Raw genomic sequence first — 18,880 nt, forward strand, 5'->3', positions numbered from 1 at the left:
TTATGTGTGTCTCTCCCTCCCTTCTTTTGTTTCCTCTGCACGACTAATGTCTCTGTCAAGGAGGGGCAGCATGTCAGGTCTGTCATCTTTGGCTTAGCACCTCGCTGGCATCCTGCCATCAAAGACTAGGGGGAAGAGGGCATGAGGAGGAATGAACAAATGGGCAATATGGGAAATAGGGAGGAGGGAAATGACAGCTTGACGAAGAACAGAGAAGCTCAGAACCAGTTTGTGCCAGCACTCAAGGCCATACACATACACACACACACACACACACACACACAGAAGGAATGTGGATTACCCCAAACATCTCAGTCTTCTCAAACATCTAGGCAAATATCTTCATTGGCTGAAGACAAACTGGTCGTGGGGGGAGGGCTTGGATGAGAGGAAACCTTCTGTATCTTTTTAGCATGGGAAATTTAGTTCTAGCCTGACTTTATTGCAGCCAGCATCTTTTAGTAAAAGAACCTAACACTTCAACCAAATGGAGTCGAGGGTCTTTCTTTCCTAAGGGATTGGACAGATGTAGGTCTGACAGATGTAGTCTAATAAAGTTACACTTATTTGATGTTTGGGTCATTTTTTTCTTTTTTTGTACACAATTTTTGTTTTGTTTTGTTGTTACTGTTGGATGTTTTTGTTTTTGTTGTTTTGCATTTTGTGTTGATAAAACATAATAAATATAAAAAAATAAAAACTGGATGTAGATAATATATTACTAATGTAGATGTGGTGTTAAAACCACACCTTTTACTATTCTAAGTATATCTAAAAGTGTTGATGCTTAGCTTAAAAGCCCTACAATGTCTTGGCACCCAGGTACCTGAAGAAATGCAATTCCCATGTCAACCTGAATGCATTGTAATAATCCATGGAGATACATCTTTGGATTTGAAACAAGGTGACAATACCACTAAATTTCAAATGAAGAGTTAGTGCCTCCAAGATCAGAAATGAAGTTGCAGTCCCCAGGATCTAAAATGATGTAGTTTGTGGATTGGCCAATTTATAGAATTCCCTCTTTAAAAGATTTGTCAGGTCCTACTCCAATTCCCTCCCCTCCAAATTCAGTATTTTAATTGTAACCTCCTGTTTTAACTTAAAAGTTATAATAATAAAAATATTATACCAGTTTTTATGCTGGGTTTCTTATGACTTGGTTTTCTTGAAAGCCATCTGGGAACAAATTAACTAAAGCTGTGATATAAATATATAAATTTAACATTTGCAATAGGATTATCTTTTTTCCCTGCTGTGGTGCATAGCTCCTTTCAAAATAGTTACTTCCATTTAATTAACTTCCCAAATATTTAGGGAAGCAAGAGGTTATGCTACTTGATTAAAACTTGAAGGCTTTTGCTAGGCTATGCACTAACCAAATGAGTGTCCAGCACCAGGTTGTGTTTTGATCTGAGCAGGCTGGGGGGGTACTGGGTTGCTATGATTCTTGATGGCATCAGTGCTTATTACAGAGGCTATCTCCTTCCTGGAAACCTTTGCCAAGGGGAGTTCCTCCACCACAATTCCACTTTGCCGTTGCCGCCGGCGTTTCTTGCTCCATAGTTCATGACAATCCTGCCAATGAGGAAGGCTAGAAAGACAACACACAAACATTAGAGACAATATTGGCAAGGGTAGACAATCAAAAGTAAAATTCTAATATTAGATTACTGGTATTTTTCTCCTCACAGATGATGTTTACCCTAATAGTCCAAAGCAAAACTTCTCTTCTTCCCCATGTTTTAGCAACTTAGTCCAAAAAGGAGGTCATCTGGGGTGAGTGAATGACTGAGGAGGACTAAAACTTGTCTTAAACTTCACAAAAGGTTTTAAAGGCATACAGAGGCTGCAAGAATTGCACTACTGCTTTTTGCAAAGCTTAAGACATATACTGTATATCATTGGGCCATTTCAGTAAATAAAATTTAGAATTGCAAGAAAATGTGGTTTCTAATCTGGACATGCCTATTGTTTTCTTTGATCAAAATATTCTCTCCTTGCCTCATCTACCTGTAGCTTCCACACATTTCATATGACCCTTGGTAAAAAAAGGGGGTGTATACAAGTATTACAGGAATACAGGAGATGGCCAGCAGCATCTCTGTATGTACTAAGAAAGAGCAGACATTGGGATTGAAACACAAGGAAGACAATTAATAAGCCACTCACATCCTCCAAATTTTAAGTACTTTGTAAACCAAGGGTGGGGTTCCTTTTCCCTGTGACATGCAGGTTGACTAAGATCCTTGAATCGTCTCCATTTCTTCTTGCTAGCATATTTATGAACATGCCTCCTTCCTAATTGTACAGGCAGCGATTCTAAAGGCATACAGTGAGGGAAAAAAGTATTTGATCCCCTGCTGATTTTGTATGTTTGCCCATGCACAAAGAAATGATCAGTCCATAATTTTAATGGTAGGTTTATTTTAACAGTGAGAGAGAGAATAACAACAAAAAAAAATCCAGAAAAACAGATTTCAACAAAGTGATAAATTGATTTGCATTTTAATGAGTGCAATAAGTATTTCACCCCTTCGCAAAACATGACTTAGCACTTGGTGGCAAAACCCTTGTTGGCAATCAGAGGTCAGACATTTCTTGTAGTTGGCCACCAGGTTAGCACACATCTCAGGAGGGATTTTGTCCCACTGCTCTTTGCAGATCATCTCAGTCATTAAGGTTTTGAGGCTGACATTTGGCAGCTCGAACCTTCAGCTCCCTCCACAGATTTCCTATGGGATTAAGGTCTGGAGACTGGCTAGTCCACTCCAGGACCTTGAGATACTCCTTTGTTGCCTTGGCTGTGTGTTTTGGGTCATTGCCATGCTGTAATACCCATCCACGACCCATTTTCAATGCCCTGGCTGAGGGAAGGAGGTTCTCACCCAAGATTTCACAGTACATGGCCCCGCCCATCATCCCTGTGATGCGGTGAAGTTGTCCTGTCCCCTTTGCAAAAAAACATCCCCAAAGCATAATGATTCCACCTCCATGTCTGACGGTGGGGATGGTGTTCTTGGGATCACAGGCAGCATTCCTCCTCCGCCTAACACGGCGAGTTGAGTTGATGCCAAAGAGCTCGGTTTTGGTCTCATTTGACCACAACACTTTCACCCAGTTCTCCTCTCAATCATTCAGATGTTCATTGGCAAATTTAGACAGGCCTGTACATGGGCTTTCTTGAGCAGGGGGACCATGCAGGCACTGCAGCAGTTCAGTCCTTCACAACGTAGTATGTTACCAATTGTTTTCTTGGTGACTATGGTCCCAGCTGCCTTGAGATCATTGACAAGATCCTCCCGTGTAGTTCTGGGCTGATGTTGTGATTCAGGGTCAGCCTGTGGGTTCGGCAGTTGGGTCGGACGACTCAGAGGAGGAGGGGGGTGTTGAAGACCTTGCTGATGATAGCCCTCAGGCAGGCCCCTCCCACTTGGTCACCATGGAGACCCAGCTGTGTGAGCCTGACAGTGTGGATGAAGATGACCCACAGCTGGCCCTGTTCAAGGACGCCCGACGCAGGAGGCAGTCAAGTAGGAGTAAACAGAGGAAGGCAATGGGGCTTCTCGGAAGGAGGGAGAGAGAAGCCACGCCCTGAACTCTTTATAAAGGACTTGTGTGGGGAGGGCTGGTTTGCTGAAAGCAACCGCTCAGATAGTGTTTCAAAGCTCCTGTATCTTGGTTCGTGTCTTGTTTGTTTTTGTAATAAATTTGGCAGACGTCATTCCAGCCTCTTGCCGTTTGTAAAGGGGTTGCCTTTACTGCAAGGCCGGTAGCAGGCTGTTACAGAACAGTTTGCCTTCAGCCTCCCACCCCTTACTAATATTATGGAGCAGCTACGTGCTGAGAATGCCCAGCTCACCCAGCAACTCACTTTGCTGGCAGCTCAGGTGGCTCAACTGCAAGCTCAGGTTCATGCTGCACCCCCACCATCACCCCCACCCAGGAGAAAATGCCAAGTTGCAATGCCGGATAAATTTACAGGCACTCCAGAACTGTTTCCTGCTTTCCTGGGACAATGCCAGCTCTTTATCAGCGTGAGAGCAGCTGATTTCCCCACTGACCGGGATAAGGTGGGGTTTGTGTTAAGCCTTCTTTCGGGTGATGCAGCTCGTTGGGGCACGCCTCTGCTGGCTCAACCTAGCCCATTGTTGGACAACTTTGTGGGGTTTTGTGATCATATGCGTCTGATGTATGAGGACCCTATTAAGACGCAGACTGCTACTCGACGCCTGAAAGCTCTGAGGCAGGGTCAACGCCCCCTACAGGGCTATATCAGCGATTTTCGGCTCTTTAGCCAGGATTCTGCCTGGAATGAGGCTGCACTTGTGGATGCCTTCCAGGATGGATTGTCGGAGGAGATGTTGGATGAGCTGGCCCGTGTGGATATTCCCTGCGGATCGATGCTCGGTTGCAGCAGCGAAGGAGTCGCTGTGCCACCCCACAGACCCCTGCAGCCCCTGTTGTGCGTGAGCCCCCAGTTCAAAGGGAGGAGCCAATGGAGCTGGGTGCCGCCAGGTCTCGTCTATCGGTGACCGAAATGAAAAGACGACGATCGGGGGGGTTGTGTTTTTACTGTGGGGACCCTGGGCATTTGGCTGCTTTTTGCCCAAAGAAGCGACAGCGGGCATCAGTGACCGAGCCTGCCCCGAGAAAGTCCCCTACTTTTCTGTTGGGAAACGCCCCGAGCCCGATATAGATGGTGTGATAGATCGGGCATCCCACAACAACACTGAGCGACGTCTTTCCGATGCTGCCTGTGGACCTCCACGGCATCTGATTTTGGAGGCACGTCTGATCCTTCCTGGCAAGCCAGAGGGGATTCCAGTCCATGCCTTAATTGACTCTGGGGCCACCACAAATTTTATGGACTCAGCATTTGTGGCCAAATGGGCTGTTCCCCAGTGCCCGGTGGATCCGCCCATGTTAGTGGAGACTATCGATGGTCGAGTCCTCCTGTCTGGGCCAATTACGGCCGCCACGCAGCCATTATGTATGGCCATCAGTTCTCAGGTTTAGGCCATCCAGTTCTATATCACCTCAGATCTGCATTTCCCTGTGGTCTTTTTTTTTATTTTATTTTTTAATTCCATTTATATCCCGCCCTTCTCCGAAGACTCAGGGCGGCTTACAAGCTTAGCAGTAGCCTTCATTCTATGTATATGCCTGCTTATTAGGGCTTTTGCCCCCCCCCAAGCGGCATTATTACAAAGTCAGATTATTGCCCCCAACAATCTGGGTCCTAATTTACCTACCGCGGAAGGATGGAAGGCTGAGTCAACCTTGAGCCTGGTGGGATGCGAACCTGCACTAATTGCAGGCAGCTGGTGTTACTTAAGGAGGCATTAGCCCACTGCTCCACCAAGGCCAGTCTTGGGACTGGCGTGGCTCCGGGCGCATGACCCACAGATCTATTGGTCACAGAACTTGGTCACCTTCCCAAGCTTGCAGTGCGTGGACCACTCCCGCCATATCTGTGCCGGCCAGGTGGAGGGTTCCCCAGGGGTTTCCTTGCCTCCCGAACTGTCCGACTTTGCTGATGTGTTCAGCGAGACAGAGGCGGATCAGTTACCCCCGCACAGGCCCTATGACTGCCCCATTGATTTAGTCCCTGATGCGCCTCTCCCAGTGGGGTTTTTGTACTCCATGTCGGACCCCGAGTTGGCTGCATTGCGGGACTTTCTGGAGAAGAATTTGGCTTGCGGTTTCATCCGGCCCTCATCCTCGCCAGTGTCTGCACACGTGCTCTTCGTCAAGAAGAAGTCGGGCGAATTACGGCTATGCTACGATTATAGGAAACTTAACGCCATCACGGTGCGCAATCGTTACTCGCTGCCCCTCATCCCCGAACTCTTGGACCGACTCCGGGAGGCTAAGATCTTCACGAAACTGGACCTGCGTGGAGCTTACAACCTCGTCAGGGTTCGGCCGGGTGATGAGTGGAAGACGGCGTTTGGTACTCGCTATGGACATTTTGAGTACACGGTGATGCTGTTTGGCCTGACCAACGCCCCCGCCGTGTTTCAGCATTTCATGAACGACATTTTCTGGGATTTGTTGGATCAGTTTGTCGTGATCTACTTGGACGACATCCTGATCTACTCCCCGTCGCGTGAGGTGCACTATCAGCATCTCCATCAGGTCCTGCAGCGACTCCGAGAACATCGGCTGTTTGCCAAGTTGGAGAAGTGCCAGTTCTACCAGGTGACCATCGATTTCCTGGGTCACCGCATTTCTCCTGAGGGCATCGCCATGGAGCCGAGTAAGGTTGAGTCTTTGCAGAGTTGGCAACCCCCGCGTCGCGTGAAAGATGTTCAGCGACTTCTTGGGTTCGCCCACTATTACCGAACTTTCATCCCTGGGTTTGCTGCCTTGACAGCCCCCCTCACCCGGCTCCTGCAGAAGAAGACTCGGTTCCAGTGGAACGCTCCAGAACAACGGGCTTTCCAGACTTTGAAGGAAGCCTTCATGAAGGAGCCCATCTTGAAGCATCCTGACCCGCAACGGCCGTTTGTCGTGGAGGTGGACGCCTTCCGACATTGCCATTGGGGCGGTGTTACTCCAGGCAACGACGCCCAGCGGTACCCTCTTCCCTTGCGCGTACCATTCATGAAAACTGAACCCTTCGGAGCGCAATTATACAATCTGGGAGAAGGAGCTGCTGGCCATCAAAGCGGCGTTCGAGGCCTGGAGGCATCATCTGGAGGGAGCGCGGCATCAAATCGAGGTCCAGACGGACCATAAGAATTTGGAAAGCCTGCAGACCGCTCGGAATTTGAACCAACGCCAGATCCGGTGGTCTCTTTTCTTTGCGAGGTTTGACTTCCGGGTTCGGTACATACCTAGCGGGCACAATCAAAGAGCGGATGCTCTGTCCAGGAAGCCCGAATATTCCCGAGTGGAAGACAAGCTTCTGCCCAGGACAGTGATCCCCGTCGAGTCTTTTGCTGCGGTGCGGGAGCCGGTTGATATACGGGCTCGGATCTGGGAGGCACAGCAGCAGGAGGTGTGGGTGGCTCAGCGGAAGGAGGAGGTGGGGCCAGATTCTCCTTGGACGGTCACGGATGGACTCTTGTATCGTGACCGGCTCTACGTTCCGGGAGGGCCACTCAGGGGACTCATCCTCAGCCAGTGTCACGATAACCTGGCGGCGGGGCATTTTGGCCTGTTCAAGACCCTGAACCTGGTCTCCCGTACCTTCTGGTGGCCCCTAGTCCGACACGACGTCCAGTCCTATGTTACCTCCTGCATCCCATGCAGGCAGGCCAAGTCAGCGACAGGGGCCCCGCCTGGATTACTGCAGCCCTTGCCGACACCCAAAAGACCCTGGGGGGCTGTGTCCATGGACTTTCTGATGGATTTACCCCCATCCTCTGGTTTTACGACAGTGTATGTGGTGGTGGACATGCTGACCAAGATGGCACACTTCATCCCCTGTCGCGGCTTACCGTCAGCCCGCGCCACTAGTCGTATGTTCATTCAGCAGGTGTTTCGGCTGCACGGCCTCCCTGATAGAGTCGTCTCTGATAGGGGGGCCCAGTTTACAGCCCGCTTCTGGCAGGAGTTGATGCATGCGTTGGATATCAAGATTTGCCTCTCGTCCGCGCATCATCCTCAAACTGACGGGGGAACCGAGAAGGTCATTGGTATCCTGGAACAATATTTATTTATTTTTTTATTTATTTTAATTCCATTTATATCCCGCCCTTCTCCGAAGACTCAGGGCGGCTTACAAGCTTAGCAGTAGCCTTCAATGCAGATTGCTACGTCAATCTGCAGCAAAACAATTGGGTGGACTATCTGGCCATAGCTGAGTTTGCATTTAACAATTCGCAGCACACCTCCACACAGATGACACCGTTCTTGGCCAATGTGGGATATCACCCCCGGTTTTTCCCCCTTTCTCCCGTAGACTCACCGGAGCCGGCAGCGAACGACTTCATGGCAGAGTTACAGGCGATCCATCGATTGGTGCGACGTCAGTTAGAGAAGGCCAAGGCCGATTACAAAAGGTTTGCTGATCGGTCAGGACGGGATACGCCTCCACTATCGGTGGGAGATCGGGTCTGGTTGTCCACCAGGAACCTACCGTCAACACGGCCGGTGAGAAAGTTAGATCACCGATATTTAGGACCGTTCCCAGTCAAGGCTGTCATCAATCCGGTCGCCTATCACTTAACTCTGCCACGTTCCCTGAGCGTGCACCCAGTCTTTCATTGGTCTCTGTTCGTCCCCGAGCAACCGGCCTGTCCACTCCGCCGAGCGGAACCTCCCCCATCAGGACCTCGTGATGGAGGCAGCACCCCCAAGTACGAGGTCGCCAGCATCAGGGATTCATTCCCGTTGGCTGAAAGGTCGTTTCCAGTACCTGATTGAATGGAAAGGTTACGGACCAGAGGACTTCACCTGGGAAGACGTGACCGCCGTTCATGCCCCTGCGTTGGTGACCGCTTTTCATGAACAATTTCCATCCCGACCGCATCCGGATCGGCAGACCCGGGGGAAGGGCCCTGCGGTGCGGGATAGTGTTGTGATTCAGGGTCAGCCTTTGGGTTCAGCAGTTGGGTCGGACGACTCAGAGGAGGAGGAGGGGGGTGTTGAAGAGCTTGCTGAGGGGATTGGACAGCTTGATGAGAGCCCCCAGCCAGGCCCCTCTCATCTGGTCACGACGCAGACCCAGCTGTGTGAGCCTGACAGCGTGGATGAAGATGACCCACAGCTGGCCCTGTTCAAGGACGACCGACGCAGGAGGCAGTCAATCAGGAGTATTGTTGTGATTCAGGGTCAGCCTGTGGGTTCGGCAGTTGGATCGGACGACTCAGAGGAGGAGGGGGGGTGTTGAAGACCTTGCTGATGATAGCCCTCAAGCAGGCCCCTCCCACTTGGTCACCATGGAGACCCAGCTGTGTGAGCCTGACAGTGTGGATGAAGATGACCCACAGCTGGCCCTGTTCAAGGACGCCCGACGCAGGACACAGTCAAGTAGGAGTAAACAGAGGAAGGCAATGGGGCTTCTCGGAAGGAGGGAGAGAGAAGCCACGCCCTGAACTCTTTATAAAGGACTTGTGTGGGGAGGGCTGGTTTGCTGAAAGCAACCGCTCAGATAGTGTTTCAAAGCTCCTGTATCTTGGTTCGTGTCTTGTTTGTTTTTGTAATAAATTTGGCAGTTGTCATTCCAGCCTCTTGCCGTTTGTAAAGGGGTTGCCTTTTCTGCAAGGCCGGTAGCAGGCTGGTACAGAACAGCTGATTCCTCACCATTCTAATGATCATTGAAACTCCACGAGGTGAGACCTTGCATGGAGCCCCAGACTGAGGGAGATTGAGTTATTTTGTGTTTCTTCCATTTGCGAATAATCGCACCAACTGTTGTCATCCTGTCACCAAGCTCCTGGCGATAGTCTTGTGGCTCATTCCAGCCTTGTGTAGGTCTACAACCTTCTCCCTGACATCCTTGGACACCTCTTTGGTCTTGGCCATGGTGGAGAGTTTGGAATCTGATTGATTGCTTCTGTGGACAGGTATTTTTTATACAGGTAACAAGCTGAGATTAGGATCACTCTCCTTAAGAAAGTGCTCCTAATCTCAGCTTGTTACCTGTATAAAAGATACCTAGGAGCCAGAAATCTTAGTGATTGATAATGGATCAAATATTTATTTCACTCATTAAAATGCAAATCAATTTATCACTTTTTTCAAATGCGTTTCTCTGGATTTTTTGCTGTTATTCTGTCTCTCACTGTTAAAATAAACCTACCATTAAAATTATAGACTGATCATTTCTTTGTGCATGGGCAAACATACAAAATCAGCAGGGGATCAAATACTTTCCCCCCGCACTGTATATTTTTTTGAGTGAAGCTAACTTATCTGCCTTGCTATGAATCCAACAAATCCAACACATATACTGTAGGTATATGAAGAGTGCATCTAAAAGTCTAGGTATTTTATTCAACGTTTCCTTCCCTTAGAGAGTGGGATACTTACTCTGGAGGATCCATCTTGCTGATATCAACATCCTTCAGGAAATCACTCTGCAAGGCTTGCTCTGCTGTACATCGTTTGCTGGGATCCAGTGTTAGCATATGGTCTAACAGGTTGAGGGCAGCAGAAGGAATACTGGAAGATGAGAAAAAATATGGGGAGGGGAAGCCCACAGTCCACACAATAATCAGCAATGCTATTTGATATAATTTTCAAGTATTTAAGGCAACCTGCATACTTTTATCACGCACAGCCAACTTGTAGCACACAAGTATAGGTGAAACTCGAAAAATTAGAATATCGTGCAAAAGTTCATTTATTTCAGTAATGCAACTGAAGAAGTTTGAAGACCTCTGCTTTAAATGGTCTCTCAGTCTGGTTCAGTAGGAATCACAATCATGGGGAAGACTGCTGACCTGACAGTTGTGCAGAAAACCATCATTGACACCCTCCATAAGGAGGGAAAGCCTCAAAAGGTAATTGCAAAAGAAGTTGGATGTTCTGACTTCCGGTGGCGACGCGACGTCGAAAGACAGCCGTTTTCGGGCTGCCCGCTCAGCAGCTGTGTTTTTCCATCGTAAACAGCGCCGATCAGCTGTTTAGATGGATTTGAAGCCCCCTCCTCGGGAGAAGAGGAGGGGGTGAGGCCCCAGGTAGGGGTTGAGCTCTCCGGGGCCGCCTGAGCTGAGAGCTTGGGCGGCTGAAGGATGAGCCCCCCCGAAGCCTGGGTTGCTCCGAGCTGCGCAGAGCCTCTGCTCTGGGATTTTTGGAGCAGAGCCAGGCGTTAGCAACCACCCCTGCCAAAAGGAAATACTTTTGATTATCAAGATGCAGGCAGAGCGGTACAGGAGGTCAAGGTGAAGTGGACTCTTTATTTTTACTCTCTAGCTCAATGGATTTTATAGCTTTAAAGTGAAAGTGCGTAATAAGTGAAAGTGGGGGAAGATGGCGGCTAAAACTTCTAAAGCTCTTCGGAATGCGGGGTCTTCCCTGGTGCAAGAGACCTCACTGCAAGCTTTGCTTCCTCCTGCATCTCCCCCGGTATTGACGCTTAAGGATTTACAAGACACTCTTGGAAAGCATGCACAATTGATGTCTGATATGATGGATGAAAAGTTGAAAAAGCTGGAGGAGAAATTGGAGGAGAAAATGGAGAAATTGGAGAAGAAGATGGAAGAGAAGCTGAGAGCAATGAGGGTGGACATCTTGTCTAAGGTTGAATCCGTAGCTGAATGTGTGCTACAGCTGGATATAAAAGTGGAGGATCTCAGTCAAAAGAACTCTATATTAGAAGCAAAGGTATTAGAAAATGAAAATATAAGGGATAAAATGGACGAAGAATTGAGCCTTGTTCAGTATAATCAGATGCAGTATGCTATTAGAATCAGGGGTTTAAAGGAGAATTGTAAAGAAGATTTAAAGCAGCTGATTTCTGAGGCTCTGGAAGGGGTACTGGGCCAGTCAGCATCTGAAATTGAGGGAAATATGGACAAAGTTTTTCGTGTAAATTCATGGATTGCAAGACAGAGGAAGTTACCCAGAGATGTGGTGGTCTATTTTACAAAGAGAGTAATTAGAGATGAAGTCATTCAAGCTGCTTATGATACTAATTTGGTAGTGGCTGAGCAAGAAGTTTTGGTTTTAAAAGAGATCCCTCCGAAGATCCTAAGGAGAAGGAAAGATTTTGCATTTCTAGTACAGGAACTTAAGAAACGTGATATTAAGTTTAGATGGGAGATTCCAGTTGGGTTGGTGGCGACGCACGAAGGTAAAAGACATCGTTTGGTTACTGTGGCTCAGGCACGTGATTTTTATAGTAATGTGTTAAAAGCAACCCCCCTATCATTTTTGGAAGCTGCAAAAGGATACGGTGTGGGAAAGCTTCAAGATGTTGCAGATAGACAGACAGAGGACAATGGTGTTGGAGGGGATCAAGCCACAGTCTCATCGGTTGCTGCAGGAGGCCAGAAGATGACGCGTGCCGCCCTAAGAAGAGCGAGACGAGAGCAAGAGCAAGACCAGCAGAAAGTTATGGAATCTTCAAAGTGTGCTTACAGTGAAGATGTGGGAGGAGAGCGGTCTAAAGAAGTTTTGGGGGTCATGACAGAGGTGCTCCAAAAGTTTTGGGGCGTTAAGATTGCTGATTAAATTTTTTGATTAGAATGTCAATGGAGTAAAATTATTATAGAGGAGAAAGAAAGTTTTTTTTTCTTTTTTAATATTTTACACAATTTAAGATTGACGTTATTTGCTTGCTAGAAAAGTATATTAGGGTTATGGACTTAAAGTATGTGTTGAACTAAGAATGGGTATGTAAGCTCCTAATTAACAACAAGTTGTCTTAGAGATTGCCTAAATTTTTTTTTTTATATACTCTTTTTATTTGAACTTTTATTTGAACTTAAGGATGATTTGGAACTGCGAGACATTTGGCGTGATACATGCAAGAACTATTTTTGATTATAGTTTAGTTTGGTCGGAGATTATTAAGATTAACAGAGATAGGCGCTTTTGGCACGTAACTGAGAATTTGTTTGGAAATTAGAGAAAGGTGGGAGAATGCAAATAGGTGAAAGTTTTTTTTTTTGAAATTAATATGAAGGACTGGGATTAAGAAAATTTATTTTGAGTAAAGCTCTTTTTCTGTTTTCCTCTTTTTCTTTTCTACTTTATTTGTAATATTAATATTGTTTGTACTCATTTTATATGAGCTAGAGAGAGATAGAATTTATAGTTTATTGTTGATAACATAGGGGTGTTTATGTTTGTTTTTTGATTTTATGCCCTGTATTTAGCTCTGGGAAGTCAGGGGGGGGGGGAGGAGGGAGTGGGGGAGAGGGATAGGGGTGGGGGAGGGGGGGATTAAAGTCAAAATGTATTGTAAAACTTTTTAAATAAAAAAAAAGAAGTTGGATGTTCCCAAAGTGCTGTATCAAAGAACATTAATAGAAAGTTATGTGGAAGGGAAAAGTGTGGAAGAAAAAGGTGCACAAGCAGCAGGGATGACCGCAGCCTGGAGAGGATTGTCAGGAAAAGGCCATTCAAAAGTGTTGGGGACTTTCACAAGGAGTGGACTGAGGCTGGAGTCAGTGCATCAAGAGCCACCACACACAGACGGATCCTGGACATGGGGGTCAAATGTCGTATTCCTCTTGTTCTCTTTTGGTAAGTGAGCACCTGTCCAGCCTAGACGAGTTCAAATCACCAGGACCAGATGGATTACACCCCAAGGTTCTCAAGGAACTGGCAGACGTGATCTCAGAACCACTGAACTATATTTTTCAAAGATCCTGGAGCAGTGGGGAACTACCAGAGGACTGGAAGAGAGCTGATGTAGTTCCCATCTTCAAAAAAGGGAAAAAAAACAGATCCAGGAAACTACAGACCTATCAGCCTGACCTCAATACCTGGGAAGATTCTGGATAAGATAATCAAACAACAAATCAGCGAACACCTTGATGCGAACAAAGTTATCACTAAAAGCCAACATGGGTATGTCAAAAACAGATCGTGCCAGACAAACCTTATTGCATTCTTTGACCAAGTGACAAAACTAGTGGACCAGAGGAATGCTGTAGATTTAATTTACTTGGATTTCAGTAAGGCATTAGATAAAGTAGATCACAACCTACTACTTGATAAGATAGAAAAATGTGGGTTAGATAGCATCACCACCAGATGGATTCGTAGCTGGCTGACAGGCCGTACTCAGCGTGTGGTCCTCAATGGAACTGCATCTACATGGAAGGAAGTGTGTAGTGGGGTGCCCCAGGGCTCTGTTCTGGGCCCAGTGCTCTTCAACATCTTCAACGATTTGGATGAGGGGATAGATGGGGAACTCATCAAATTTGCAGATGACACCAAGCTGGCAGGAATAGCCAATACTCCAGAAGATAGGCTTAAGATACAGGGGGATCTGGACAGACTCGAACACTGGGCACTATCTAACAAAATGAAATTCAATTGTGAAAAAAGTAAGGTTCTGCATTTAGGCAGGAAAAATCAAATGCACAGGTATAGTATAGGTGGTACCTTGCTCGATAGTAGTAACTGTGAGAGGGATCTCGGAGTCCTAGTGGACAATCACTTAAATATGAGCCAGCAGTGTGCTGCAGCTGCCAAAAAAGCCAACACAGTGCTAGGCTGCATTAAAAGAGGGATAGAATCAAGATCACGTGAAGTACTAATACCACTTTACAATGCCTTGGTAAGGCCACACCTGGAATACTGCATCCAGTTTGGGTCACCACGATGTAAAAAAGATGTCGAGACTCTACAAAGAGTACAGAGAAGAGCAACAAAGATGATTGGGGGACTGGAGGCTAAAACATATAGGGAACGGTTGCTGGAATTGGGTATGTGTAGTTTAATGAAGAGAAGGGTGAGGGGTGACATGATAGCAGTGTTCCAATATCTCAGGGGCCGCCACAAAGAAGAGGGAGCCAAGCTATTCTCCAAAGCACCTGAAAGTAGGACAAGAAGCAATGGATGGAAACTAGTCAAGGAGAGAAGGAACCTAGAACTAAAGAGAAACTTCCTGACAGTTAGAACAACTAACCAGTGGAAAAACCTGCCTCCAGAAGTGGTGAATGCTCCAACACTGGAAGTTTTTAAGAAGAAACTGGACAGCCATCTGTCTGAAATGGTATAGGATTTCCTGCCTTAGCAGGGGGTTGGACTAGATGACCTCCAAGGTCCCTTCCAACTTCTTCTTCTTCTTCTTCTTCTTCTTCTTCTTCTTCTTCTTCTTCTTCTTCTTCTTCTTCTTCTTCTTCTTCTTCTTCTTCTTCTTATTATTATTATTATTATTATTATTATTATTATTATGCCGCTCCTGAACAACAAACGTCAGAAGCGTCTTACCTGGGCTAAAGAAAAACAGACCTGGTCTGTTGCTCAGTGGTCCAAAGTCCAACTTTTGCATCTCATTTGGAAACCAAGGACCCAGAGTCTGGAGGAAGAATGGAGAGGCACACACTGCAAGATGCTTGAAGTCCAGTGTGAAGTTTCCACAGTCTGTGTTGATTTGGGGAGCCATGTCATCTGCTGGTGTTGGTCCACTGTGCTTCATTAAGTCCAGGGTCAATGCAGCCGTCTACCAGGAGATTTTGGAGCACTTCATGCTTCCTTCCGCAGACGAGCTTTATGGGGATGCTGACTTCATTTTCCAGCAGGACCTGGCACCTGCCCACACTGCCAAAAGCACCAAAACCTGGTTCAATGACCGTGGGAATACTGTGCTTGATTGGCCAGCAAACTCGCCTGACCTGAACCCCATAGAGAATCTATGGGGCATTACCAAGAGAAAGATGAGAAACATGAGACCAAACAATGCAGAAGAGCTGAAGGCCGCTATTGAAGCATCCTGGTCTTCCATAACACCTCAGCAGTGCCACAGGCTGATAGCTTCCATGCCACGCCGCATTGAGGCAGTAATTGCTGCAAGAGGGGCCCAAACCAAGTACTGAGTACATACGCATGCTTATACTTTTCAGAGGTCCGATACTGTTCTATGTACACTCCTTGTTTTATTGATTGCATGTAATATTCTAAGTTTCTGAGATTGTGGATTTGGGATTTTCATGAGCTGTATGCCATAATCATCACAATTATGACAAATCATGGCTTGAACTATCTTGCTTTGTATGAAATAAGTCTATCTCATATATTAGTTTCCCCTTTTAAGTTGCATTACTGAAATAAATGAACTTTTGCACGATAATCTAATTTTTCGAGTTTCACCTGTATATACTGCTTCACAGTGCTTTACAGCCCTCTCTAAGCGATTTACAGAGTCAGCATATTGCCCCCAACAATCTGAGTCCTCATTTTACTGACCTCAGAAGGATGGAAGGCTAAGTCAACCTTGAGCCAGTGAGACTCGAACTGCTGGCAGTTGTCAGAATGAGCCTACAATACTGCATTCTAACCACTGCGCCACCATGGCTCTTAACATTAGGATTAAATCACTGCTAAATGAGCCACATGTATGGATTTTCTCATTTCTTTCCTGCTGAAAGCCTACTGTCTAAGGACATGGATCACCATGATGTTCAGAGGTCTAAACCTCTTCCTTTGCTGGCTAACCAGATGTCTCCATTCACTTCCAGTAGATGTAGAAGTCACCTAAATCAGGGGTCCCCAATCCCCGGTCCGTGGCAGTGGCGTAGCGTGGGTTGTCAGCACCTGGGGCAAGGCAAGTAATTTGCGCCCCCTAACCCGTGGATTTTAGCACTCGAGTCTGCCGCAGGGAGCCCCGCATCCTGGGCGTCCGCTGCACCCCCCACCCACGCCTCCCCCGGGAAAAGGGGGAAGGTCCGGCATCCCCTCCCTCACGTGCGGCAGAAGCGCCGGGACCCGAGGCCGTGCCAGGAGGCGGGCGGCGCAGCGGAGCCTCCGCTTCGGAGCCGTCGGGGGGGGGGGGCGGCTGGGGGCGCCGCCGTCCCTTTCTTACCTCTGATGCCTGGAAGAGAGCGGGACCCGCCAGCGCAGCTGCCCGTCTCGCTCAGGCATGCACCGCGGCTGGCCGGGGTTTCCGCCGGGGGCGCATCTGGGCGCGGGGAGCGAGGGAGGGGGCCGGCACGACGCCCCGTGAGCTTGGCAGCCCTTGGCCGGAGCTGCGACTGAGCCTGGAGCTGCACCAGCCCGCACCTGCTGCCCCGGGAGAGCTTGGCTCGCTCCTCTGACCCCCCTCCCGCCACCGCCGCCCCCTCAGCCACGTGCGCCAGGCCGCCACCGCGGCGGGGCCGCTCTAGCGCGGAGAGGGGGAGGCCGGTCCCCGTTCAGACCGCCAGCCCCGGGAGAGCCCCGCGCGAGCGCCTCGCCAGCCGCTGAACTCTGGCTTTTGAGCAGGAGCGACCTTGCCCTGCTTGCCCTTGCCCGGCGCCGGGAGCAGCCGCCGCCGACCGCCCCGCTTTTCGCAAGCCCCGCTACGCCGCCGCCACCTGCCGCGGGGTGAGGGAGTCGGGGCCGCACTGGCGGGCGCTTCTCTGGCAGTGGGGCATGCTGGTGCCCTGCACTGCGCTCCGTCTGTGGGGGCCGCCCTGGGAAAGGTGGAAGTGCAGCTGTGGTCTGGGATGGCTCCGAGCCCTGTCTGGCCGGCTTTGTGCCTCCGTCCCCCAAGAGTAGCTGGTTGTGAGTTGCTGCTTCCCCGAGTGCGCCTCAGCCCCGGATCCCCCCCGCGGGACTCCAGCCGCGCGAAGGGCGCTTCGGCGCGTCTTCCATCCCTCCCGAGTGCGAGCGCGCCCCCCCAGATGTTGCGCCCGGTGCGGCCGGCCCCCCCTGCACCCCCCACGCTACGCCACTGGTCCGTGGTATACCAGCAACCGGTCTGCAGAAACAAGCAAAGCCCCATCCATGGGATGCAGGCAGCACACAAAACCACACACTCTACGGTCCGCGGAAAAACCTTTCTCCACAGAACCGGTCCCTGGTGCCCAAATGGTTGGAGACCTCTGACCTAAATTCTGTGGCTTTATGCCCATTAATGTTTTACGAACCATAGAAGTTCACAGGTATTGAAGTTCATAGCCCAGTAAAATTAACAACACACATTGAGCCAATAAAGTTATCTAAAACTGCAATAAGCATACATAAAACATTGTAGCTGCCAACAATTTCACCCTTCTCTTTCCCATCCTCAAAAGTTGGTTTAGTGGTTAAGACACCAGGCTAGAAACCAGGAGACTGTGAGTTCTAGTCCCACCTTGGGCATGAAAACTGGCTGGGTGACTTTGGGCCTGTTATTCTTTCTCAGTCCAACCTATCTCACAGAGTTGTTGTGGGGCAAACAGGATGAGGAAGGAATATTAGATAAGTCTGCCACTTTATTTATAAAAATTAAACTAACATTAAATTTATTATTTAAAAAAGGTTGCTCCCCAAAAGTCTATCTTAACCTGTTTCCTGAAAAGGAGGATCCCAAGCTGCACACCATGCTATGCTCTCACCTAAAGAGCACTACACAAACTTACAAGGAAAACTCCTCCCGTAGACGCCTACGATATTGCTTCTTTGGTTTCATGGTGTTGAAGTAGGGGAGTTTGATGACATCTGGCCATACAGCTGGACAGGGGCTCCCACAAAGACGGCTGAAAGAAAATGTAAGCATTGTTTTGAATCTCTCAATAAACATAATACTTGAATTAAAGTCACTCAGTTCTTTATTTTCAAATTATCCACCCAACTCTAACACCAAATAGTGCAGTAATCACATATATCATCATGCATGCATCATTTTCCCCGACTGCTTGATATCTTGCAATGTGGAGAGAAGATGGATAACTTTATAAGAAAGTTCAGTGTAGTGTTTAAGGTGCTGGCCTACAAACTAGACACTGTAAATCCTAGGCCTCCCTTAGGCATGAAAGCCAGCTGGGTGACTTTAGGCCTGTCACTCTCTCTCAGCCCAAACCACCTCACAAAGGTTGTTGTGGTGGGAAAACTAGGAGGCAGGAGTATTAAGCATGTTCGCTGCCTTGAGTTGACCAAAATATTTTTTAAAAGGCAGGGTAAAGTAATAATAATAGACTAAAGCATGAACAGAAAAAAGCAATTTTCATAAACTTTATGAAGATTAGGCACAAAATTAACTATATACAATCACTCAGGATTTTCCTATTTGAAGAACTATCATGATTGATTTAACTTTTAACCAGGATTTTTTTCACATTAAAGGTAAGAGATAAATTTAGCTACTAAATATTAAAGAGGAAATACACAAAGAGTATACATAAATGATTTTCAGTTTTGTCTAGTTAAACTCCAATTTTATTTTAAATATCCCAAAGGTTTTATAAATAGCTATTGGCCTTGTCTTTACAATTGAAGTAGAAAGGGCATCAGGGAAAAAATGAAATATAATTTGAGCAGTAGGAGTGAAATTTCCATTAATGATCTC

The 18,880-nt window shown here is 47.7% G+C and overlaps 1 protein-coding gene across 1 annotated transcript in view; it reads right to left on the reverse strand.

The window, feature by feature from the left end:
• The window catches only part of LOC310648198 (cyclin-dependent kinase 12-like), a gene marked incomplete at its 3' end in the record, with an annotated part of 189,356 nt that overhangs the window by 19,015 nt on the left and 151,461 nt on the right, over positions 1–18,880 (reverse strand). The window contains exons 10-12 of the mRNA XM_083375947.1: positions 17,955–18,071; positions 9,985–10,116; positions 1,380–1,594 (exon numbers count right to left, since the gene is read on the reverse strand). Coding sequence (XP_083232073.1) covers positions 1,380–1,594; positions 9,985–10,116; positions 17,955–18,071 — 464 coding nt within the window. The remainder of the gene's footprint in view (positions 1–1,379; positions 1,595–9,984; positions 10,117–17,954; positions 18,072–18,880) is intronic.

The sequence above is a fragment of the Vipera ursinii genome (genome assembly GCF_947247035.1).
Source record: "Vipera ursinii genome assembly, chromosome: W".
Classification (NCBI taxonomy): domain Eukaryota; kingdom Metazoa; phylum Chordata; class Lepidosauria; order Squamata; family Viperidae; genus Vipera; species Vipera ursinii.